Source organism: Kogia breviceps, chromosome 1 (assembly GCF_026419965.1).
Source record: "Kogia breviceps isolate mKogBre1 chromosome 1, mKogBre1 haplotype 1, whole genome shotgun sequence".
NCBI classification, from domain to species: Eukaryota; Metazoa; Chordata; class Mammalia; order Artiodactyla; family Physeteridae; genus Kogia; species Kogia breviceps.
The window spans coordinates 166,827,261-166,851,039 of record NC_081310.1 but is presented as its reverse complement, the minus strand read 5'-3'; the positions used below and the strand labels follow the sequence as shown (position 1 = coordinate 166,851,039).

Genomic DNA, 23,779 nt, shown 5'->3' with positions numbered 1-23,779 from the left:
TAATTGAGGGAGGAAAATTAATTGTCCTTAATTTGGCACAAATCCCAAAGACTTTCCCCGTGTTAGGAATTCAGAGTATATTCCCAGGACACGGGGCTGCAGATGTTTGTACTTCTTCCCTTCTCCTTGAGCAGCACGTTGTGGGTAGAGATGTAGGCGAGCTGACTCCTGGGCCCTGACTGTGGCAGGCCCTGCCCCCCTCCCTCCTCCACTGCTCTGGAGGGCTGAGCAGATAGGATTGAGGTCTGGGAAGAACTAGACTGGTGCCCCAGTGAGCTAGGATGGCTCCAGCAGCCCTGAGTGTCCCCTGGCTGTTGGGGAGGGCAGGGAGGGTAGACGTGGACGGAGCCCTGCCTGGGCCTTCCTGGAAAAGCAAGTGACGGCAGGACCAAAGGAAGCTGTTCTCCTGCTTGGCGCATCCCAAGTCCCGCTTCATTTCCATCCTCCCTTTCCTTGCCACTGTTAACGTTGTCCTTTTAAAAATCAGAGCTAAAAGTCAGGACGCTGTGGGATCATATTTACAGCCAAGGACACGCTGGGTTTATGTCTGGAACTTATAGGGCTGCAGGTGGGGATGTTCTGCCAGTTACCGGGAGAAGCTGGGAGGCGAGACCGTGCTGGGAGTCCTACTGCTCCCCAGCCCGAGACCGCCCCCCCCTTCTCCTGAAAGGACCACAGTCCCTCAGGGATGCCCCGGGCAGCTGGAGCCTCAGCAGAGTGCCCCCTGGGATGTGGCAGCAGATAGAGGGATGTCTTGCCCCTGCCTGCTGAGGCTCTTCCAGCTTCCTCTCCTGCCTGCCCACCAGCCAGTCCCCCTGGGTCTCTGGGGGGACCAGCCCTGCCAGCCTCCACTTTCCTCCCTTCTGAGGATCCCACTTGTCTTTTCCCTGGCACAGGAGCCTGACCTCAGCAAACATCCCCACATGCTCGTCTTGTGCTGGGCCTGCAGGAGGGAGACGGGAGCGGTACTGGTCTCCTGGTCTCCCCCACCATTTAGCCCCGCTCCCCTGCCAGGAGACTGACAGAGGACAGGGTTCCCCTTCCCGCATCAGGTGTGCCTGGCCATCCACACTGGCAGAGAGGCTTTGCCAACTTCTCACACTCACTCTGCGGTTTGCTCCTGGAAGGGAGCGCCTCTCGCCAGCCCAGGACGGGAGAGGGGGCCCCAGGCCCAAGTCTTGGTACCTGTCTGCCCCGATTGGCCCAGTCCTTGCTAGTTATAATAATAACGTCAACCAATAACCATTGGGTTCAGATTCTTTGTCAGGCACTCTCCAGCACCTTATGTGTATCATTGCATGTAGTCTTCACAACGGCTTTCCAAGGAGGGCACTTGAAGCCTGTTTATAGATAAAAATGGATAAAGGGAGAGGATTAGTAACACTCCCAGGTCACAGAGCTAGTGAGTGACGGGGGTGGGAGCTCCACTTGGTCTGTACTCATCCAGAGCCTGTGCTACCAGCCCAGTGTGTGCTCCCAAGGGTGCAGAGTAGGCAGCCTTGCCCCATCCCTGGCTCCTCAGGGCTGATGCACGAGTCCACGTGTAGTGAGAGTACAGTGTGCTGCTGTGGTCCATGCCTGTTGCTCTCATGGAAGTGAGCCTCAACCTCTGGCAAGCCGGGAGGAGGCAGCCCCTCATCAACTTTTGGTGTCCTCACAGGGCTTTTTTTATCTCTTTAACCTCCACATGCTCAGACATGGTCCCCAGGCCTGACCATGGCTTCCAGGGTCAGGACTGAATTAGGGAGGAGGGCCAGGGTCAGGACCGGGGGTCGAAGGTGGGTCATTGGTAGGGCAGAGGGCGCCCAGAGTCGGGGCCAGCATCCAGGCTGTGACGTGGGGCTCTGCCACGTGGTGGAGCTGAAGGCTGGATACAGGCAGTGGAGGGGACACTGCACGTGCAGCAGAGGGAGTGGGGGCTGAACAGCACGGGGAGCCTTTGGGTTGAGTTGTGGCTATTGATGCCACTGTGTGAGCCCTGGGCCCCCTACAGCCCAGCATCCGTGGAGCACTTTCTGCTGTGGCCAGGAGAGCCTCAATCCTCATTTTCCCAGGTCCTGGCGAGAGAAGTGCTCGTGTCTGCAGTCCGAGGCATTACTTCTCAGACCCGGAGACTTCCTGACAGGGCAGAGTGGGCCCCACGGCAGCTCCCTGGCCCTGTGAAGGGCAGGGCTGGGCAGTGGGGCTCAGGACTCTGGTACCTTATGTCAGGGCAGGCTTCATGCTTAGAAGTCAGGGCAGAGATAAGTCGATTCCAGCCACCCTGGGAGTCTTAGGGCGGTCCTCATGGGCAGGCAGTACCAGCCCTAACATGCACATCTGCTCTTTATCTGCAGAGGAACAGCTGCCCCCCGGCTTCCCCTCCATTGACATGGGGCCTCAGCTGAAGGTGGTGGAGAAGGCCCGCACGGCCACCATGCTGTGTGCAGCAGGCGGGAATCCAGACCCTGAGATCTCTTGGTTCAAGGACTTCCTCCCTGTGGACCCCGCCATGAGCAACGGCCGCATCAAGCAGCTGCGTTCAGGTGAGCAGAGGGCGAGGGTCAAGGGGCCGTGCAGACTTCAGGAAACACATCAGGCCGGAACCCAGCGCAGCCTTCCCTCTTGGGCCTGGGTGCCTGGGAGCCACGGGAGGCCTCAGCCTGGGGCTGACCCTCCAGGGCTGAGCAGAGGGCGCCCAGTGGGTAGACCAGATCCTGCTATAGGCCCACCTGGCCCGCCCAGGAAGAAAGCTTGGCAGCGAGGGCTAGTCAACTGTGATTCTTTCACCTTCGCGGGATTGTCAGACTCCAGACTTCAGTCCAGCTCTGCTCCTTGAGGCACGAGTGTTGTTCCCAGCCTGGTGTTGGGCTCTGCAAAGGTGCTCTGTGGGTGCTCATCCTCCACCTTCCCTGGAGCCTGGCCTGAGGGGGGCCTGGGTGATGCTTCTCTTTGCTTCTTCAGATGGCAGGGAAAGAGGCCCAAGATGCCTGATTCATCAGGCTTCAAAAGGCTTGACCTCAGAGGCTTGGAGCCAGGGGGATGTGCTGCCATCCCTCAGCCACCAGGGCCACCTGTCTCCTCTGGATGTCTCAGTCGAGCCAGCTTGGAGCCCCGCGAGCAAGGATGCCGCCTTGACCGCGCAGGAGGTGTCGCCCCGTCGATCGATCTGCCTGCGAGGCCCCCGCCAGGATAATTGATTCCGTTTTTGTGGGAACAGAGCAGGCGGGAAAGGAGCCTTGGAATCCACTTAGCTGCAATTCTGCATCTGTTGCCAGCACGGGCTGCACTGGTAGACCTTGGTCCAGGAGCCCTCCTGCTAGCTGTGGGATGGCGGGCTCAAGCAGGATGGCTCGGGCAGCACCAGCTAGAGCCCCTGCTGCCCATCACCTGTGGTGTCGACACCGCAAAGGAGGACACGCCTGTGGCCCTTTCGGGGCCCTGCAGGCTGCAGAGGTGCCCCGCCACTCCCTGGGCTGCCAGCCCCTCCTCACCAACTTCTGCCAGGTGGGCACCCCTGTGGTGCCCAGGGGAGGAGTGAGGGATAAGCCACCCAGCAGGGGCAGGATTCTAGCCCCAGCCACGGCCACCTGAGACAGACTGTGAAGTGTTAGCTCATTTAATTTAATTTAAAACTCAACAAGATGGAGGCAGCTGTAGTGCAGTTAATTAAAACAGCTATAATCAAGGCAGGAAACGGTCCACCAACATTTGCAGCCACTGCCCAGCGCGGCACAGTGACCGCTATGGTTCAGCTCCTCTGCGTTTCCCCGCAGCCCCCAGGCAGGCTCCCCAAGCGGCCAGATGGTCCTCCCCGCAGGCCTGGCCTCTGCCCGGAACGGCGCTGACTGTGGCAGCAGTTCTGGGAAGGCACGCTATCTCGCACGTTCGTTCGTTAAGTATTTATGTAGTGCCTGCTGTGTGCCGGGCCCGGTGGCACCCATTCACGGCCCTGTGAGTCAGCTCCCGCCCAGGACTCCACTGGATGCTGCTCGCCAGCCTCCTCAGCCTCTCAGCAGCCGCCAACACCCTCTCTCCCTCTTAGCCACTCTCTCCTCTGTCTCCCCGGCTTCCCTCTTACTTCTCCGAGTGCCCCTTCTCTGTCTGCCCTGCAGCCCCTCCTGCTCGTTCCTCCAGCCAGGGAGCCTGTGAACCCTGCTCTTGTCCCCTAGACACAGCCGTTCCCCCGCCAGCTCGCCCGCTTTTATAGCTTCAGGTGCCACTTACTTCCACTCCTGAGATTCCCAGTTCTAACCCAGACATCTTGCTGGTGTCCTAGACTAAAACACCCATCTGCCTTCTGGGTGTCACCCTGATTGTGAAGGGTGGTAACTTCCTTCCCAAGCAGCGGTGCCCTTCTCCCACTGACCCTCTCTCTGTTGAGTGGCAGCCCCTCTAACCTGAAACCTAGGACACACCGCAACTCCTACTCCATGTAGGGAACCGCCAAACCCTCTTGATTTGTCACCCACATGGTTCTCAGTTGGTCCCCTTTTCTCCTTCTGCTGCCTTGGCCGTATCCCAGGTCACCAAACACTGCTCTCCCTGCCTCCAGGCTCTCCCCTTGAATCCATCCTGCAGCACTGGCGGAGTTCTCTGCCTGCACCCTCTGTGCTCTGACAAGCCCAGTGGCGTCTTGTTGCCCCCGTGGTCAGGTGCACACTCCTGAATAAGGCACACAGAGCCCTTCTCGCTCCTCCCCAGCTCACATCTCCGGTTCATCTCATCCCCAGCTGTCACCTCCCCCAGCTCATCTCATCAGGTCCTGGCTGCACTCACTAGCTCTTTGGCCTCGCTTACGTTATTTAACTTTGAGCTTCAGTTTTCTCCTCTTTAAAAAGGAGTTAACAGTGAGGATTAAGTGAGACAAAGGCAGTGAGAGCTGTAGACAACTGGCGTGTGGTGAGGGCTCCGTGAATGGGGCTCTCTGTAGCTCCGGCCACTCCCCGACTTGCACTGAGCCCCCGACCACATCCTCGCCCTCTGCTCACATTCACTGGAACGTGAAGCTCCGCTTCTCTGCCTGAGACCTGCTCCTTCAGGACTCACCCTGCTTTGTGTTGTCACCGTCTGGCTCCAGCTCTGCTCACTTAGGCTGGGCAGTCTGCAAGGAGGGCCTGGGATTGGCTCCCGTCTGTGAGGGCCCCGCAAGTGGCCAGCACGAGCCCCGCTATAGGACAGGTATCTCTGAGCCCTTAGGATGAATGATTTCCTGAATGTGACCTTTGGGCCCTGTCCTTTCAGACTAACGTTCGTTCCCCCTGCTTCCCAGGTCCGGGGAAGACTTTCTTGTTTGACCTTTCCTGCCTCCTGAAAGCTGTGACCTAAGGGTAGTGGGCCCAGGGTCCAACTCCTGGGATGACACCTGAGGGGCCTCAGTCATCCCACCTCCGCAATAACTGACAGGACTCTCTCCATTGCTGCCTGACCCTAGGCCCTGACCCTTGACCCAATAGCTGCTGCCCCTGTCCTGTGCCATCGAGAAGTGTGCTGGAGCTGTGCCACGCACATTTGACATCCCTGTTGGAGTGGAATCGGGCCCCTGAGTGCTCGGCTTTTACAGGGACCTCACGGTTCACGCATCACCAACAGTTTACAAAGTGCTTTCCTGCCTTTGGTTGCACTTGATTCTCCTGCAACCCTGAGAAGTAGGACAGTTTGTGATTATCATGCCTACTTTACAGCTGAGTTAGGGAGTCACCCACCCTGGGTCACGTGGAGATAGATCCGAGGCCGGGGAGCTCCCCTGGGACGGCATCCAGGGGGCTTCTGTCACATCTGACTAACCTGGAGCCTGGGGAGCCGCTTGACCCTGCTAGGGCCCCAGAGCTCCATAGTCTCGTCCTCTCCGGACCTCAGGCCCGCCCTGACCAGTACCCAGAACTCCTCAGGCATCTGCGGGCTGAGCCCCGGCACGTGTCACCAGGGCGTGAAGAGCTGGAGAGGAGGGCAGTTGGCAGCGTGCGCAGCCCAGGCACGAATTCTGCTCTACAGGCGCCTTCTTCTCTGAAGCGATGTCACCTGCTGCCACAACCTGAGCCTCTTGGAGGATTGAACTTGAGGCCCGGTGTGGGCCCTGGAGGAATGGGCACAAGCTCAGGGAGAGTGGAAGTCAGGAGCGGGCAGCATCACTGGAGCAGTGAGGGGGCTGACCTCCAAGTGGGGCTCCAAGCCACTGCTGTTGGCCCTGCACTCTGCCAAGCCTGGACGGGCCCCTGCGGGACACGGCCTGTGCTCTGCTCCTCCCGGCGCCTGCGTGTGCACGCCGCCATCCCCGTTACCCTGGAGGACCACTTGCCCATCCTGTCCACTACTCACTCTGACACCTGAGCCAGGATGCCAGCATCGGGTGCGGGAAGAGGCCCGCTGTCCCAGCGGATGGGACTCTGCGGTGGGCCTGAGGGCTGCAGCCCCTGCTCCGTCCCACCATCAGCCGGTCTGCCAGGAGGGCCGCTCTCAGTGATGGTCCCTTTTGTCTGAACACACTGGCACCCCTCAGGGGCAATGTGAAATCCGGGGGACCCTCCAGTCTCCCACACCCACATCGGGAAATGGAAAAGGCAGATTCTTTCAGTTTGGTGGGGAAACGACTTTTCGGAGAGGTCCAGAGACTTGTCACGCAACAGGCTAGGTTTCGGAAGAGCTGAGGCCGGAAGCTAGGGTGTCCCAGTCCTGGAGCATCTACGCTGCCACCCCTCCCTCTCCCCATTCCTCTCCCCATCCCGGGTCAGGCCTGAACTGTAGGAGTCGATCAGCCGTGTGGACTTCTTGGTCTCGGGACCCCTGATTGTAAATATCAGAGGACCTCCAAGAGCTTTTGTTTGTGTGGGTTTTATTTATCAGTATTTGCCACATTAGATGTTAAGACTGAGAAGATTTTAGATATTTATTAATCCACTTTAAAATAATTAAAAATCCCATGACATGTTAACGTAAACAATATTCTTTAATGGAAAATAATTATATTTCGTGAAACAAAAGCATTTAATGAGAAGAGTGGCCCTGTTCTACACATTTACAAATCTCTTTAATTTGGTGTTTAATAGAAGACAGTTGGATTCTCATACCTGCTTCTGCTTTTGGTCTATTGTGCTATCACATGTCCTGAAGCTGAAGCCTCTGGGAAACTCCACTGTATGTTCATGAGAGAACAAGAGTGAAAAAGGCAAAAAGCTTCTCAGTATTATGAAAATGGCTTTGACCTTGCGGACCCCCTGAAGGGGCCTCTGGGACACTGAAGATCTGTGGACCACGCTTGGAGGATCACGGTGATGATGGTTCTTCCTGGACAGCCTCTGCGTGCCTTGCACACAGCCCAGGTCCCAGCATCTGCCTTGGCCTTGTCTCCAGCCTCTGTGTCCAGTGGGAAGGCTGTGAGCCAGACCTGGTTAGTTCCTGCCACCTCATAAGCTGTGTGACCTTCGGCTTTGGGCACTTAATGTTCCTCAGCCTCTGTTTCCTCATTCTTGCTGAGATGGATAATTCCTCCTAAGTGGCTGTCTTCAGGTTCAATGAGATAGTAACCAGTGTTTGTCTCCCTGCACACTTCCCTCCCCAGAAGTGGGCAGAGAAAGGCAGGGTGGACGGGGCTGACCTGGGCCTGCCCACAGGCCCCTCACTCCTCTGGATGGGGCAGTGGTAGAAGAGAGGGTCCCTGTTGGGAAGGGAGCGGGTCCAGACCTTATAATGGCCCCACACCAGGCATTTGCAGGGTGAGCATCTGGCTCTCTAGGCTGCTGATTCCCAGGATTACAAGGCAATGAACAGGCAAGGGGCGGGGGCAGGGAATGGCCCCTGGCTCTCACCAATCAGGTGGGGGGGTCTCTGCAGTCAGTCAGTTTTTAGCAAGGTCAGGTGGCTTTACAGGGGTCTGCCACCAGGTGGTGAGTAGGGGGCTGGTGTGTGTGTTTGTGGAGGGCTGGTCTGGTGATAGCCTGAGGTGAGCTCTCCCTTTAGCCCTTTCTTTGGTCTGCTTAAATGCCCTGCTTTGGGTGAGTGCACTGTTTTGAAATCCTACTCACCTGTGGAATCTGGGGAGCCCTGCAGGGTGGGGTTATAGCCTCTTCTCTTCACCTTGCCCTTCCACTGAGCTCAGCCGGAGGAGTCTGCAGGAGCCCTGACTCACCACCCTGATTCCTGGCACCCCCAGCCCTGCTGGCCCAGCCTCAGCCTCCCCCTCCTCAGAGCCGTGCCAGCGACCTGGGGAACACAGCTTTGCCTACACGCAGCCTGGTGCTTGCTCACACCTAAGCCACGCCTCAACTTCTCTGTATATTTAAGGCCCTCTCTCATGTTTTATTTTATCTGATTTGGCTTTCCTTCCTTTTGTACTAATGCTTCTCTCTGATCTTATTTGCATTCAAATTACCTCGCCAGGTGGTTCACCAATCAGAGGTAAGAATGCTGTCCGTGCATCTCGCCACACCACGCCTCGCCGCCACGCCGTCACCACCACTCCATCCCGTCCAGTCCCGTCCGTCACCTCCCGCATCCCCATCCCGACCTCTCCAGCCTCCTCATCTCCAGCTCCAGCCCCTTCAGCACCACCGGCCACCACACACATCCACTCTCAGCCATCCCCTCCTGTGACTCATCCATTGCAAGTCTGGATTGTGGAGATACTCGGCTCATCCCTGTCTTGGGGCTGGAAGCCCAACTGCCCAGGCCTTCTAGGCCAGCCCCACAGAAGGGACTCTGTTGGCTCCTGCAGGGAAGCCAGGCTCTGGTCCTCAAGGCTGGCCAGAGACATAAAGTCTTCCCACGAGGTGGGGGAGCATGACCAAGCCTTGCCTTCCCTCTTGAGAACCTTCTTTGTCTTGGGCCCTCCATTATTACTAACTTCCCCGTTAACATCCCAGCCCTGTAGCAGAATAAGGATCCCCCTGTAAATCCCCCAGCTCAGCAAACGCTAGGAGGGACGCGCAGTTAAGACTTTAATGTAGAGGCTGGGATGACAACAGAAATAAATAGGATCCTAGGTAGCCTGAACCCCTGACCTATCGGCCCCAGCTGCTTTCATGCAGCAGGACCCTACGTTCTGCGGTTCCAAGCCCGGACTGTACTCAAAGGTCCGGTTCGAGTTTGACTCACCTCAACTCCTTCAAAACCTCAATTTCTCTCTCAGAAGTCTGTTTCCTCTTCTTTAAGTCAGGGCCAGGGCCCCACCTCCCTCACGGGGTCGTGAGGATTAGAGGAGAGGAAGAGGATTTGGGCAGTGTCTGGCCCAGAGCAGGCACCCTGTAAAATGGTTGCTTCCATAATGCTTTTATTCAGTATTCTTGGGCACATCTAGACCCTCAGAGTTTAGGGCCAGGCTGCTCTTGGAACAGAAGATGTGGCTGGTTGGAGCAGCTGCTCCCCTGGGGTGCATCTTGTCCATCACCCGCTGAGGCCAGGACTCAGCCTCCGGATGCCCCCGCCCATCCTCTCAGCCTATGCTGACTCTTCAGTGCCCCCGCTGCTGGGTCTTGGTCTTGGTTCCAGATTTGGGGGTCTCTGTGTGCAGTAGGCTCAGGGTCTGTGTTGGGTCCCTTGACCAGTCCTGGCTCTCAGTGCAGGGGAGCCTCCTCCCCCAGCAGGGATCCCACCCAGGTACCACTCCCTGCTCCCGCCTGTGGCACCAGCTGCCAGGACTCCCGCTAACCCCAGCTGAGCTGACCTTGATATATATAGCCCCCCTCCCTCTGGCCAGGGCCCTGAGCCCCACTTGCTTGAATGAACATTTTCTGTGACAGCGTCCATCCATCCCATAAACATGACCTGTTGAGTGCCCATCGGGGCTGTTCTTGCAGGAGATGGGTATTTGGCACAGGCCCTGGGCCCTCACACTCCCTGATGCTGGTGAGGAGGGCTGCCCAGGACCACAGAGCAGGCCAGCCCTTTTTCCCCTTGGTATCAGGGCCCAGCCTGGGCACCCCTCTCCCCACCTCCAGCTCCTAGCCCTTTGGATGTTCACGCCCCTCCTGCTGCCCCAGGTCTGGGTGGTGAAGGGGCTGTAGCTCAGATGCAGTGGCCCTCCCCTGGGGCCCGAGCCATGAGAGCGTGGCCTGGAACCCTTCTAGTGGCTCCGGTCAGGTCAGGTCAGGTGGGGTCAGGCAGTTCTGTGTGTGTCCTGTGTGGGTGTGACTGTCAGCCGGCCTGGGCTCTGGGAGGGGTAGGTCTGCAGGCAGTGGTTTTTGTCAGGCTGTGTCCTGTGGGGTTGTTAACTGTCCATTGGACCGTCCTGTGTGGGTGTGATTGTCCGTCGGCTTGTTCCAGGGAGTGGGCGTTGCCGGTGCCTCGGGATGTTCCCTGTCACAGACGGCTTGTCCGATGTGCTCTCACCAGCAGAGTTCTCAGGCATTTACTGCCAGGGCTGGAGGTGGCCAAGTCGGCCGGTTTCACCCCCATCTCCCACCCCGCCTTCACCTCGGCCTCCCTGGCCTGGAACTGCCAGGAGTGGCTCCAGCCCTTTCCTCCACCCTCTGTGAGCGTCCTTTTCAGCGGCATCCCCAGTCCAGGCTCCTGTCTGTCCGTCTGTGGCCAGAGCAGCCCTTCAGGGCGCTGGCCCGAGTGCAAGCTGCATCCTCCATTAGCCTCCTGAATTATGCAGGAGCCGTGGTGGGTCGAAGCACTTTAGCAGGACGAGGATGAGGAGAGGAGCCGGAATGGGTGGGGCTGGTGTGTGTGTGGGGGTGCTGGGAGCAGAGGCTGCTGGGCACCGGGCCCCCAGGGCCACCCCTTCCTTCCTGTGGGTTCTGGTGGGCGGCAGAGCCTCAGGTCTTGCCGAGGAGGGAGTTGCACGCTCAGAGGTCCCAGGCCAGCCGGTCTACAGGCTGTCCCACCCACTCCTGGCTCCACAATGCTCTGATGGGGATGCTCATTGGCAAACAGGCTCCAGTACCAGCCAGAGCATGGCGGACACTCAGTGGAATTGGGGGATGGGGTGGAGCCCCTGGCCGAGCCAGCAGGCCCGACTGGACCACGCGTGGAGTGGGATTGTGCTCCAGAGCACGACCCTCCATTCCGGCCAGGAGGCCTCCGGGCTTGTCAGGGAGAGCTTCCCGGAAGCAGCACCAGTGCCGGGGTGTGGCCCTGATGTCTGCAACATCTGGTCAACGCAAGCCGCAGATGCTGTCGAGACCCCCCTCCTCGGGTCGCAGGCCTGACCGTTCTCTTTGTGTCCCCACAGGTGCCTTGCAAATTGAGAGCAGCGAGGAGTCGGACCAAGGCAAGTACGAGTGTGTGGCGACCAACTCCGCAGGCACACGTTACTCGGCCCCTGCCAACCTGTATGTGCGAGGTAAGGACTCAGGCGGCGCCCAGCCCTGGCTCTACAGAGCTGAGCTGCCCTTGCTGGGCTTGCTGCCCCGAGCCTTGGTGCGGACTTACCGGGCTGCCGTGGGCCCAGTCTCTCTTCCTTTCCACCTCTTTCTGCAGCGGCCATAGCAGCAGCAGCTCCCACTGGGCAAGCTCCTAACATCCGCCCCGACTTTGCCTTCCTCCCACAGGCCCTTTGGGAAACAGACACTCTTGGGAGCATTTGTATCTCTTGTAGGTCCTGCCTCATGGGCCCAGAGCCCCGCGGGAGTCTAGAGCCTTCCGAGCAGACGTGCGCGCGCGCACGTGTGTGTGTGTGTGTGTGTGTGTGTGTGTGTGTGTGTGTGTGTGTGTGTGTATGTGTATGTGTATGTGAGAGCAGGCACAAATGTCTGTGTGTGAACGTGTACATACCTGCCTGGTCTTCCTTGAGTGTGTCCTGCCCACTCCAGCAGGGTGGGCTCCGGGCCAGGTGTACCTGCCTTCTGACCAGGTTTGCCTGGGGCCTTCCTGGAGGAGGAGCCAGCTGCGCTTTGTCATCAGCCAGGACCCTGTGTAGGGAGTCAGGCCGAGGCAGCTTTGAGCCCCTACAGGTGAGCACCTAATGTGTTTTAGGTGTTCCTTGCTGGGACTTCGTGGATCCCACACTTTCACCAGCCCGGGTACCCAGCAGAGAGGGTCTGGGGACTGTTTTGGCCTGTCCAGTCTGTTATGCTCACAGCCCCAGGAGAACCAAAGCTGGCCACCTACCCCTTCCTTAGAACACTGGGTTTTGTGTGCACGGTGTCCAGGAGGGGCCCTAGGCGCCCCTCCTACCCCTGCCACCACCACCACCCCCCACCCCCTCCCACCCCCCACCACCCCCCGCTTAACCCTCTCGCACAGATGGGCATCATTAAAAGTGAAACCGTCTCCACTCCGGGGATTTGTAAAGGAAAATGGATGCAGTTTCCTTGCAGTGATGATTTCATCATGCTAAGTGCTTAGTGCAGCTTCACAAAGGGTGTCGTCTGCCTGGCCGCCCAGGGCCAAGCATGGAACAGGGCAATGGCAGTGGCCTGTCCCACTCTTCAGGGCCACATGGTCAGACAGGGCAGAGAGAATTAGGCCATCAACCACGTGCTTATTGAGGGGCTGTGTTGTGTCAGGGCACAAGATCCCGAGAGGCCACAGGTGATGGGCCGATTGTGCTTCAGAGACTGGCTGATGCCTCATCGGAATTAGGGGCATGGGACAGGAGGTCCCCACTGGTCCTCTTCTCAGCTGTTCTGCTCTTCGAGGCTCCCCTGAGCTGACCCAGGGCCTGTCTTAAGGAGCAGCATCAGGGCATGGAGGCCAGGAGCGTGCAAGCCACCCAAATGGCCAAGATGAGTGTTATAAATTGCACAGCCTTCCCCCACCCTGCTTCAGGCAGAGCTTCTGACCAGCACACAGGGGCCTGACGCGTCCCCTCTGAGAGGAGCAGCTGGAACAGCCCTCCTCGAAGACCTGCCTCCTCCCACCCGGACCACTCCGACTGCCGTGTGGGCCTGACCAAGCACTTCTTCCAAAAGACCATAGGCTCGAGAATGTGGAGGTTCCGGGCCTCAGCAACAAAGTCCTTCACTGCGTGTGGCTTCACCAGGGAGAAGAGAGGCGTGGCAGAGCTGCTGTGCATCCCAAGCAAGCTGCACGGGTGTGGTCTTGTGGGCACGTTTCCTGGGGCAGAGCTGCAGAGGCCATATGGAGGCAGGAGAAGGCCCAGACACAAGGTGGATGGACTGGGCATCATCGTCTTGGCTGGGCAGAGTTCTCCAAAGTCACCATCACACCAGCCTTAGCCCTGAGGCAGGACAGTGGGTCTCTTTGGATGAGCTGAGCTCGGCTGCTGCTGTAGCTGGTGGCTCAGGCACTGACCAGGAGGCTCTTACCTGCAGCCCCTCTTACCCTTCTCTGTGGGGACCCCACTGTCTACACGTGGTGAGCTCAGGCAGGACTCTGGCCCATCCCCCCTTCCACCAGGTCTTCCTGAACTGCCTTCCTGGGCCCATTTCCACAGGGCTTTTGGACAGGGAATGTGGGGGTTCCTTTAGTTCTAGCCCCACTTGCTAGGGATTGTAAAACAGGGTGTCCCAACCCCACTTGCCTTGTCTCTCCCTCTCTCTGACACGTGCACACACACACACATTCCTGCGGGCCCTGGTGTCTAAGGCCCAGTTCTAAGTCTGTCCCTAGGACCTGCCTCATAACCAGGCCCCACATGAATCTGCACCTGCCCTGCTTTGCAGAGAGCGGTTTGCCCTGTAGCCTCAGGACAGGCCTTACTCTGGACTTCTAGACACCTAGAAAGCCCTGCTCCTAGGACCCTGGCCTCTGGGGTCCACCCCCTCCTCATCACAGTCCTAGTAAAGCCCCTGCTTTCTGCCCCCAGCAGTGCTGAGGGCCCATCAACCCCAGCTCCTCTGGCACAGCCTCTGTGGTACTGGCCACGAATACTGTATCCTGAACCCTGCTTGTGGGTGGTCCATGCATGGAGAAACCCCCAGTGCTGGCCTGCCCACTGGCCTGTGCCTCCCTGCCTCCCAGCCAAGCAGCAGCCACCGGGAGGCCCCCACTGGGCTCCAGCCATCAGGAACCTCAGCATCCGGGTCAATGTGGACTCCAGCTCCATTGACATTTGGGGCCCAGTAACCCTTAGCTGTGTGGGGCTGTCCTGGGCATTGTGGGATGTTTACTGACCCACGAGGTGCCCATAGCACCCCCTTGTCACAACTCACAGTGTCTCCAGAGCTTGCCCAGTGTCGTTTGGGGGAATCCTCCTCCCCCCGTTAAGAAACACTGCTCTGGATGGACAGCCTTGCACTGGCTGTCATCTCCATCCGTCTCTGTCTTCTGCTGTGCCCACGGGGCCTGAGGCCTTGTCTCCTCCTCGGATTTGGCTTCAGTGTCCACCTCACGTCCCTGTGTCCCCCAGAGTCAGGGCTCCCGTTGTCTCTCTGAGACCAGCAGTTGCTGCATTTCATGGGACCGTGCATGTAACGCTCCTAGCCCAGTGCCGGGCACACAGTCCGGAGCTGCTTCCGCTGTGGGGATAGCAGTGTTGGGCCTTTATCACCCAGTTTTGTCTGACTTTGCTCACAGTTGCCCGCAGCTCCACCCACAGTCTAGCAGGCCCAGGCGTGCTGGGTGGACCAACCTCTCTCCGTCCGACTCCCTCCCCCAGTGACTCACTCTCTCCTTCCATCCACAGCGTCTCTCTTCTCCAGCAATTAGGACACACAGCTGCCAGGCACCAGGGAGGAGCCACGCCTCCCACAGAGCCTGGCCTACCTGCCCCCACCCTTCCCCCTTCTCTGCAGGGACCTGGCCGCTGGGCCACAGCTGTCTCTAAACAGGGCGATGCCTCCACGGCCTTTCTCCCCACAGGCCCCCAGACCAGCTGCTCACACTCTGGTGCCACACAGCGTGGGGCTGCCTCAAGGTGGCGGGGTTCTAGTGGCCCATGTGCCTTGGTGGGTTTGTGGGCTGGGTGGGCCCTGACCCCAGAACCCAGCTCACTGGGTCTGTCCGAGCCTTGAAGTGCGCGTGAGGCATGGGGGCCTGCCTGTGCCCCACTCCCGCCCCTCCCTGTCCCACCCTTGGCACCTAGTGCCTGCCAGCGGGACGCAGCCCTGTCCGCCGTGTCCTCCATGAGTCCTGAGTCTTTCGTGAGCGGCGTGGTCCGCGCGCACCTGCGGGCACATGCGTGTGCGAGGGGCACGAGAGTCTTGTCTCGTTTCCGTGCTGTGTGGGCAGATGAAGGTTGGCCTGTTTTTACTCTCTCTGTGTTTCTCCTTGTCTTTTTTTTATTTCCTCCTCATCCTCATCGCACTCTGCCATCAACCCAAACTCTCATCTCTCAGATCAGCGAGAAGGTTGGTCCTTTTCACTTCTTATCCATCTACAGTTCGCCCATCGACGGGACGCTCCCGTCCGTAGGGAACAGCGGGCTCGGTCAGCTCCTCAGGCCCCAGTCAGGCCTGCCCGCCCGTCGGGCTCTGCGCTCCACTGTTTGGGCGGCAGACGGGCAGGACCAGTGGTGGGTGGGCAGGCCCCCCTGCCCCGCATGTTTCTGCTGCTTGGGTCCCTGAAACCCCACGTGTCTGCATGTCCCCTTAGCTGGGCTCCCCTGCTGGGGAGGTCAGGTGGGCATGGTGCATGGCACGAGACTGGGCCCGGCCTTTGTGCCCAGGCCAGACCAGCTCTCTGCTCCAGGTGGAGCTCAGGAGTGGTTGTGAGAGCAGTAAGAGCTGTAGGGCTTTATGCATACCTGTGGGGCCTTCCACAATCCCCCTCACCTAAAATCCACATTTGTCCAAGCTCAGTCGAAACCACTGGGAAGATGAAGGGGAGAGGCTAATGGAGAATGAGCTCACCCCTCAAGATCCTGCAGCACAGGGCAAAAGTCCTACAGAGTCTGCGCTGTCCTTGAGCCCCTCTCCCAGGCTGGATGGGCAACAGCCTTGCTCTGCCTACTGAGTTTAGGGTCTGGGGTGCTGGGTGGGTGGCACCATCTTGGCTCACTGAAGAAGTCTTCCCAGTGACTTGTCTTTTCCGTCTCCGACCAGATCCAAATGAGGGTCTTCGCACCTGCCCCAGACCCTTCTCTCTGTCCGAGCCCCCCAGACAGCTGGCACTTCCTCAGTCCCATGCTGGATGCTGGGCATTCAGAGCAGGAGCTCACACCTGACTGAATGGTCAACTGCCATTTAGGGAGGCCCATGTGGGAGCCTACAAGACGCCCTGGCCCAGCTGCAGTTTGGGGAGCGCTTCTTAGAGACTCCACCATCCCATTCCAGAGCAGTCTCACACCCCCAGGGCCAGGCCCCTACCTCCAGTCCTGGGACCAGCAGTAGGGGCTAGCGGTCCTTCCTGTGTCACATGGCCTGAGTGGTCAGAGGAGGTTCTTCTGTCTACTGGGCTTTGGGCTAAGCCCCAGGGAGCAGACCCAGGCCACCTGGTCCCCTGTTGCATTCTCTCTGCGGCTTGAGTTTCCTCCACGAGGGAGAGGGAGCCAGTTAGGAGGAGGGCTGTGGCCTGGCTCAGATATCAGCCCTGAGCATCCATCCATATGCACTCCTGAGCTCTGGGGCATTTCAGTTACACCATTTCGCTGACGGGGCAGATCTGCCAGGTCGGTTCAGAAAACAGTCATCAGCAGAGAGAGCCCAGCCTGCAGCCGCCTGCCCCTGCACCCCTTCCCCCACCCTCCTAGTCCCTTGTCCCTTCTTCTCCCCGTCCGTGGTCCCACCAAAAATAAGCATGTACACAAATATTTAATGGGAAGGCATAAATGAGTTTCTAAATATTCCGGGGGGATTTTCCCGGCTGGTAATTTGTTTGGCGCTGATAATTCCATCTTACATTTTTGCAGCTTTACTTAAAACTGTGTGCTGAGTGCGCCGGTATTTAATTACTGCTCTGAGGCAGCCACAAGGTTATTTATTAAAGAGTTATTTTATCTTGATACAGTGGATCCTGCCCCTTATCCCCTCCTGAATGCTGTGTTATATTTTCATCAGAGAAATTTCCACGAGTGAATGCAGATCGGTTAGGCTGTCGCCCCACTGAATGCTGATGCCTCCGGGTGCCACTCTGCCATGTCATAGCGGGTTGTCAGCCCCAATTATTAGACTTAAAAGTTACAGCTGGAATATAATCCAGCAATGGCAAGGCCCTGTTTTGGAAATTGTCTATAAAATGTCAGCTCTTGAGGATGCACGGGGAACGGTAATAGACCGGCATTGTTGGAGCTCAAGATTAGACCCTAAGTGCATTTTTCCCCGGCTCTGGTTTTCCTTCCCTGCTGTTGCTTCTGTCAATAGACCGAGTCCCTGGCGAGTCCTGCCCGTTTGGGAGGCCTTGTGTCTGTGACAGCGGGAGGAGTGGCGGTGGGACTGTTGCAGGGAGACGCCAGCCACCCCTGGCTCTTGGGATGGGGGTGGCCATCCAGGCAGGTCCCAGCTGCGGGCCCCCATGGGCACTCGGGGTCCCAGGAGGTAGTCTCTCGCCTCTGTTGCCCCCACCCTCCCCCTGTGGACCTACCCTGACCTCCCTCACACTGTGGGGAAGATGAGTCTGAGCTGTGGGAAACCGTGTCCAGGCTCCTCACGTGTGGCTGTGTATCCCTGTGAAAGCATGAAGGGTGGCGCCCTGCCATGGTGTGCCTTCCAGGAGTCCCTGGGCTTGAGGCCCTTGCGTGGTGCTACGGATGACCCCAAGGGTCATATCTTACCTCTCACTCACCTTAGCCCCTGGGGTTCTCCCTTCCACCTGCATCTAGGAGGGGGAAAATTAAAAGTAAAAACAAAACTCTTCTCGATGTTAGTTCCCAAAAGGCCTCCGTTTCCTGGCAGTGGCACAGAAAACCCTGTCCTCCAGGACTGTTTGAGGTAAAGCCCAGTCAGTTTCCTGCACTGCTTAGCTTGGGACCCGAGGTTTATCGGCCAAGGACCTACTTCCTTCCTTCTGGGGCTCTTTGTTCTTATGTCCAGGGACATGATCAGGTCCCAAGATTCTGCCACTGACCACAGTCAAGCTTGCAGCTGTGACCTGACATAGGCTCAAGGCCCATCCTCATGTCAACTGGAAAGTGTCTTCTGGCAGCCTCGGCTGACCCAGAAGCTTCTTCGTGGAGCCTCCTAGGTCTCTCTTTTCAGCCTTGTGAGCCGGGCCTCAAAGGGGCGTGAGCTTTTTCATCCCACAGACCTACTCTAGTACGTGTATAAACTCGGGCACGTCCCCGAAGTGTCAGTCTTCAGTCAGTTCCCCCGTCTGTAACTGGGAGGTGCTAGCATCCACAGAGTGGAAACCTGCAGCACATAGGAGATTGCTCAAGAGTGGTTTCCTTCCGCCAACCCCATATGGATTCCTATGAACAAGGAGGAGATGGGGCAGCCACTGGCCGAGAGGAGAGTCTTCACTTAGTTAAGACCGCTGTGCCTTTCTGCTCGAGCCAGGGCTGTGCCTTCACCAGCAGGCCTGCCTCTCCTCCGTGGCCTGCCCCCCAGGCTCAGCGCCAGAGCCCAGGGAGTGCCTGCACCGTGTACATGCCTCCCAGCCTCACCCTTGTGCCATTTGCGGGGAGTGCTCAAGGGAGGCTCTTTGTCGTGGCTTCTTCCTGCCAGTCACGTCCCCAGGATCCACCTGTTCCCTGCCGCACAGCACTGCTCTACCTGTAATGTGCTGTTGTCATTCAGTGTACACTCCCAGCTTTAGGACAGATGACAGAAGCCCACTACTATCAGCTTAATCGCAGCAAGGAAACTTTTGTCTTACAAAACTAAAAACGGGGCTTCCCTGGTGGCGCAGTGGTTGAGAGTCCGCCTGCCGATGTGGGGGACACGGGTTCGTGTCCCGGTCCGGGAAGATCCCACGTGCCGTGGAGAGGCTGGGCCCGTGAGCCATGGCCACTGAGCCTGTGCTCTGCAACGGGAGAGGCCACAACAGTGAGAGGCCCGCTTACCGCAAAAAAAAAAAAAAAAAAAAAAAAAAAACCTAAAAACGTAGAAGCAGATTTGGTGTCAGGCAGGCCTGGATCCAGATATTTGAACAGTTTGGATGGGCATTTGTCTAATAGTTTTCACAGCAGTCCGGAGGCTCTATCTCATTAGCCAGATCTGGGTCATGTACCCCAAGAACCGAGAGTGGGGGTAGAGATGGTTCTCCTAAGAAGATGAGGATGCCGATTCTAGGGGGAGGCATAACACTAGACACCCATGGGACACACTGAGAGCCCAGTGAGCCTGGGGCACAGAGGGAAGTAGACCCAGCCCCTGGTGGCGGTCATGCCTGGCCCGCTGGGGCACTGGCAGTGCTTTGGTTCTGTCTGGAGGCCTTGGACGAGGCAGGGGCGGAGGAAGGTGTAGTCTGGGCTGAGGAGTCCTTTAAAACTCGATGCGGGAGATTTTAACATGGGGGTGATATGAGCAGATTTGGATTTGTGCCAGCTGTTTGTGGAGGGCCCGTTTCGGGGTCGGGGGCCCAGAGGGCGACAGCAAGGCAGGAGGAGCCGAGGAGAACCTGGTGCAGCAATCCAGGGAAGAATGGTGGCTTGGACTTTGGAGGTGGCAGTCACCTGTGGACTTGCAGAGAAATTAGAATTTGAAAGATATTTTAGGTGGTGCATTAGTAGGACCTGGTGATTTGCTGGGTGTCTGGTCTGTGGGCTGCCACTTTGACCCCTGTGTAACGAGGTTATAGGTTGGAGCAGGTGGTGTCTGCAGTTACCTTGAGCTCTGATTCTGTGCTTTTGGGCCGTGCGAGCAGCAGTCTGGCACTTGTGGTTGGAGGTGCTCTCAATGTAGCACCACGGGTCCTTCGCATGCCTGGGCTCCCCAGCAAGGGCCCTCAGAGACCCACACTCTGAGTGGTCCCCTCTGGCCTCTTAGGCTCGCTGCCTGCCTTCTCCAGCCCCATGTGTAGGGGTGCCCAGGAAGGACACACCCCAGCCTCTGCCCACCAGCTGCATGCCCCGTCTGCATGCCAAGCATGCCTGCCCACGGCTAGGTCTTGCCTGCCCTCCCTCCCTCTGCATGTTCCAAAAGTCTGTGCCGAGCTTGTGATTTTGGCAGGGGGTTGGGGGGGGGTCCAGGCTGCACCTTGAACTGAGAGGCTCAGAACAGCTTCTGACCCGGGGAGCCCAAGGCCGGAGGTCGTGGCCAAGCACAGCCACCCTCCCCCTTGAGATCCTCGTTCATTGGTGCTGAAGGCCGTCTGCTTGGCACCCTCATCATGTTACTGCCATCGTCATGCCCATCCTGCCCGCGGACCACGTCCCTGGCCCGCCCCGAACCCAAAGCCCTGCCCAGTCCCTCCTGGAGGCCGCCCCTACTCCTGGGTTCTCAGGCTGTGCCTTGAGCGTGGCTGAGGGCCTGGCAGGTGGTCATGCCACTGCCCTCATCTCTTCCCCTGGGACTGTGGTCTGGGGCTGGAGGCAGTGGCTCGAGAGAGGGTGGCCGTGTCACTTCCAGGCTGACCCTCTGCCCTGCCCCAGTCATGCTCTGAGGACCCTCCACCCTGGGATGCCTGGATCTCTTTCACTAGTGCCCCAGCTAGCCCCTCTGGAGACCCCTGGGGGGTCAGGAGCAGGTAGGGGCAGGCACTGGAAGGCGAGCTGGGATGTGGCCCTGACAAGGCCTTGCAGTGAGAGTCCCTGTGTGACCCTGGGCCTCAGTTTCCTAGGCTGTAAAATGGGAGCTTGCTTGTGGAATCTCTCGTGTTTCAGACAGTCCCTGAGAGCGGGGTGGGAGTTGGTCAGCTGGGACCCAGGGACTCCGCCCCTCCTGTCTCTGAGGTGGGCTTGGCTCTGATGAGAGGGGCTTCCTGGATGAGGGGCCCCTGCCCTTGCATCCCCCCGCGTGTCCTGCCCGGGCTGTGAGTGCCTCTCTCCCTCCTCCCGCAGTGCGCCGCGTGGCTCCTCGTTTCTCCATCCCTCCCAGCAGCCAGGAGGTGATGCCGGGCGGCAGCGTGAACCTGACGTGCGTCGCCGTGGGTGCACCCATGCCCTATGTGAAGTGGATGATGGGGGCCGAGGAGCTCACCAAGGAGGATGAGATGCCGGTCGGCCGCAACGTGCTGGAGCTCAGCAACGTGGTGCGCTCCGCCAACTACACCTGCGTGGCCATCTCCTCGCTGGGCATGATTGAGGCCACGGCCCAGGTCACTGTGAAAGGTGAGTGCCACTGGCGTGCCTGCCGTGGCCCGTGGCCTTCCCTATAGCAGGGGACACGGCAGGCGAGTGTGGCTGCCGGGGCACAGGCAGGGCTGAGGGTCGTTGCTCTCCTGGTGCCCGGCCTCAGGGTCCTCCTGGCCCTTAGTTGGTGGAGGGAGGGGGGATTTCTGTCAGAAATTATCTTAATCATTGTAGCTAACAAGTGTTGGGTCCCTGGGGACAGACGCTGTGCTGGTTAGTAAGCAAAGATGATTTTGTTCAGGTGGTGTCACGCTTGGAGATAGGTGCTCTCGTCCCGATTTTATTTTTTAAGTTAGGAAACTGAGGTGCAGGGTCACACGGAGGTAAATGATGGAGCAGGGACTTGAACCCTGGGCGTCTGATTCCACCGCACACCACTCTAACCACTACATAGCACCAGGCCCTCGGCTTTACCAGCCTTCTGGCAAGAAGGATGAGAAACAGTAGCCAAGGAGGGTGGGTTCTCCCCACCCGGAGCCATGGGACAGGCACATGTAGAGCAGACTCCTTGGGGTGTCCTGCTTCCACTCTCCCTTCCAACACACCCCCCATTCTGCAGCTGGAATCATCTTTTTCAAAAGGTAAAAAAAGCAGGATCATGTTACCTCCTTTAAAGAAAGGGAGAAACACCTTCCAGTGGCTTCCCGCTGCTTTTAGGATAAAGACCAGGATCTTCACTGCCATGAACCGAGCAGGCTGACGGTCCTCAGTTTCGCCGTGCCCTCACCCCTCCCTTGCCATCGCTGGCTCCATCTCGCTCTCCAGGTCTCAGTTCTGTGAAGCTTTCCCCAATCACCCCATCCAGGAACACCCCTGGATTTTTCTCCATCTCAGCACCCTGCTTTCTGCTGTCCTTACCCATACCAGAACTCACTGATCATTTCTCTCTTACGCTGGAGTGTAAACCCCACGAGAGCAGGGACGTGACTGTGTGACAGTGTGTCCTCAGCCCTAGCACAGTGCCTGGCAGAGTCGGCACTCAGTATTATTTGTTGAGTGATTGGCTGTGGACCTGGGACCTCGCCTTCAGTTTGAGCCAAGCCACCTGGTCTGTGGGGCCAGTAGCCCGTCACCCTTTCTCAAATCCAGGGCCATTCCCTGAGGAAGTATCTTCCCTCTCCCAGCCCCTGTTACACATTCTTGCCAGTGGAGGAGCCCAGACATGCTGCAGAGGCAGAGATCTCTGCTCCCCAGCCTCCCATCTGCATGGGGCCCGGGCAGGCCCCCTCTGGGTCTGTTAGTTAGATGAGTCACCAGGGCTGATGTGAGGATCCAAGGAGTCCTAGAAGTGACTTGGGTAGACAGTGAATGACCCAAGGCCACCAGCCCCCAGTAAGTGAACTCAGAGGTCAACAAGGGCCTTCCAGGCCATTCTTCAGGGTGGGCTGTGGGGCTCAACCACACTCCAGTTGGATGAATCCCAAGGGCAGGGTTGGCTCCTGGGGTCATGACCTCAGGCAGCCCTGAGCTTTCCACTTTGTCCCCAGCTCTGCCGAAGCCTCCGATTGACCTTGTGGTGACAGAGACAACTGCCACCAGTGTCACCCTGACCTGGGACTCTGGGAACTCAGAGCCCGTGTCCTACTACGGCATCCAGTACCGTCCAGCGGGTGCGGAGGGCCCCTTCCAGGAGGTGGACGGCGTGGCCACCACCCGCTACAGCATCGGCGGCCTCAGCCCCTTCTCGGAGTACGCCTTCCGCGTGCTGGCAGTGAACAGCATCGGGCGCGGGCCCCCCAGCGAGGCGGTGCGGGCGCGCACGGGGGAGCAGGCGCCCTCCAGCCCCCCGCGCCGCGTGCAGGCGCGAATGCTGAGCGCCAGCACCATGCTGGTGCAGTGGGAGCCGCCTGAGGAGCCCAACGGCCTGGTGCGGGGCTACCGTGTCTACTACACCCCCGACTCCCGCCGCCCCCTGAGCGCCTGGCACAAGCACAACACGGACGCCGGGCTCCTCACCACCGTGGGCAGCCTGCTGCCCGGCATCACCTACAGCCTGCGCGTGCTGGCCTTCACCGCCGTGGGTGACGGCCCCCCAAGCCCCACCATCCAGGTCAAGACACAGCAGGGAGGTAGGCGCTGGCTGGCCGGGCAGACCTGGGGTGGGCAGGGCTGGGCGGCAGCGCCTCCCTCAGCCACGAGCTTGCGGCCCGTGTCTGCCCACACGGCCACTGGGGAAGGCGGGGCGGGCACGGGGGTGAGACCCTGACTTCCCCTGCCTCCTTCCCCTTGGGTGCCCCTGCCCTCGGGGTGACGGGCGAGGCTGACGGCGCCGGGCACGGGGTGTTGCAGTGCCCGCCCAGCCCGCGGACTTCCAGGCCGACGCGGACTCCGACACCAGGATCCAGCTCTCGTGGCTGCTGCCTCCGCAGGAGCGGATCATCAAGTACGAGCTGGTGTACTGGGCGGCGGAGGACGCGGGCCAGCAGGTGAGCGCTCAGCAGGGCCAGAGGCGGCAGGGCTCCGCCTGGTCCTTGGCGATCTATGGTGGGCTCACCCAGGCAGGCTCTTCTCGATTTCTGTGGTTGTGTGGGCACAGCCCCTTGAGGCTCTGGGGCCCATGTGGCCTGTGTGGTTCTGTAGTCTTTGTCACCCCTGTGCCAGGGACAAAGGCCCTAGGTCTGTCCTGGGTCTCCTAGGCTCTGTGCTCACGTGGCTCCAGTAGAGCCTTAAAGTTCCCTGGGGCCACGTATCCCTGGTGTTCCCATGGCCATGTGGTCGGTGAGGTGCCCTTGCGTGGTCCAGGTGGCCACGTGGCAGGGAGCCAGCCCTGCAGCCACGGTGGGTCCCCAG

General features: G+C 59.0%; 1 protein-coding gene across 8 annotated transcripts in view; it reads left to right on the top strand.

Annotated features, from left to right (window-relative positions):
* Window positions 1-23,779, top strand: part of PTPRF (protein tyrosine phosphatase receptor type F) — an 86,916-nt gene that overhangs the window by 34,082 nt on the left and 29,055 nt on the right. For 4 of the 8 annotated variants that reach the window (XM_067009518.1, XM_067009509.1, XM_067009505.1 and 1 more), the window contains exons 6-11: window positions 2,337-2,525; window positions 8,356-8,373; window positions 11,150-11,260; window positions 20,699-20,968; window positions 22,477-23,058; window positions 23,279-23,415. In XM_067009518.1, coding sequence (XP_066865619.1) covers window positions 2,337-2,525; window positions 8,356-8,373; window positions 11,150-11,260; window positions 20,699-20,968; window positions 22,477-23,058; window positions 23,279-23,415 — 1,307 coding nt within the window. The remainder of the gene's footprint in view (window positions 1-2,336; window positions 2,526-8,355; window positions 8,374-11,149; window positions 11,261-20,698; window positions 20,969-22,476; window positions 23,059-23,278; window positions 23,416-23,779) is intronic. The other 4 variants (XM_067009521.1, XM_059062928.2, XM_059062920.2 and 1 more) reach the window with 1 other exon arrangement.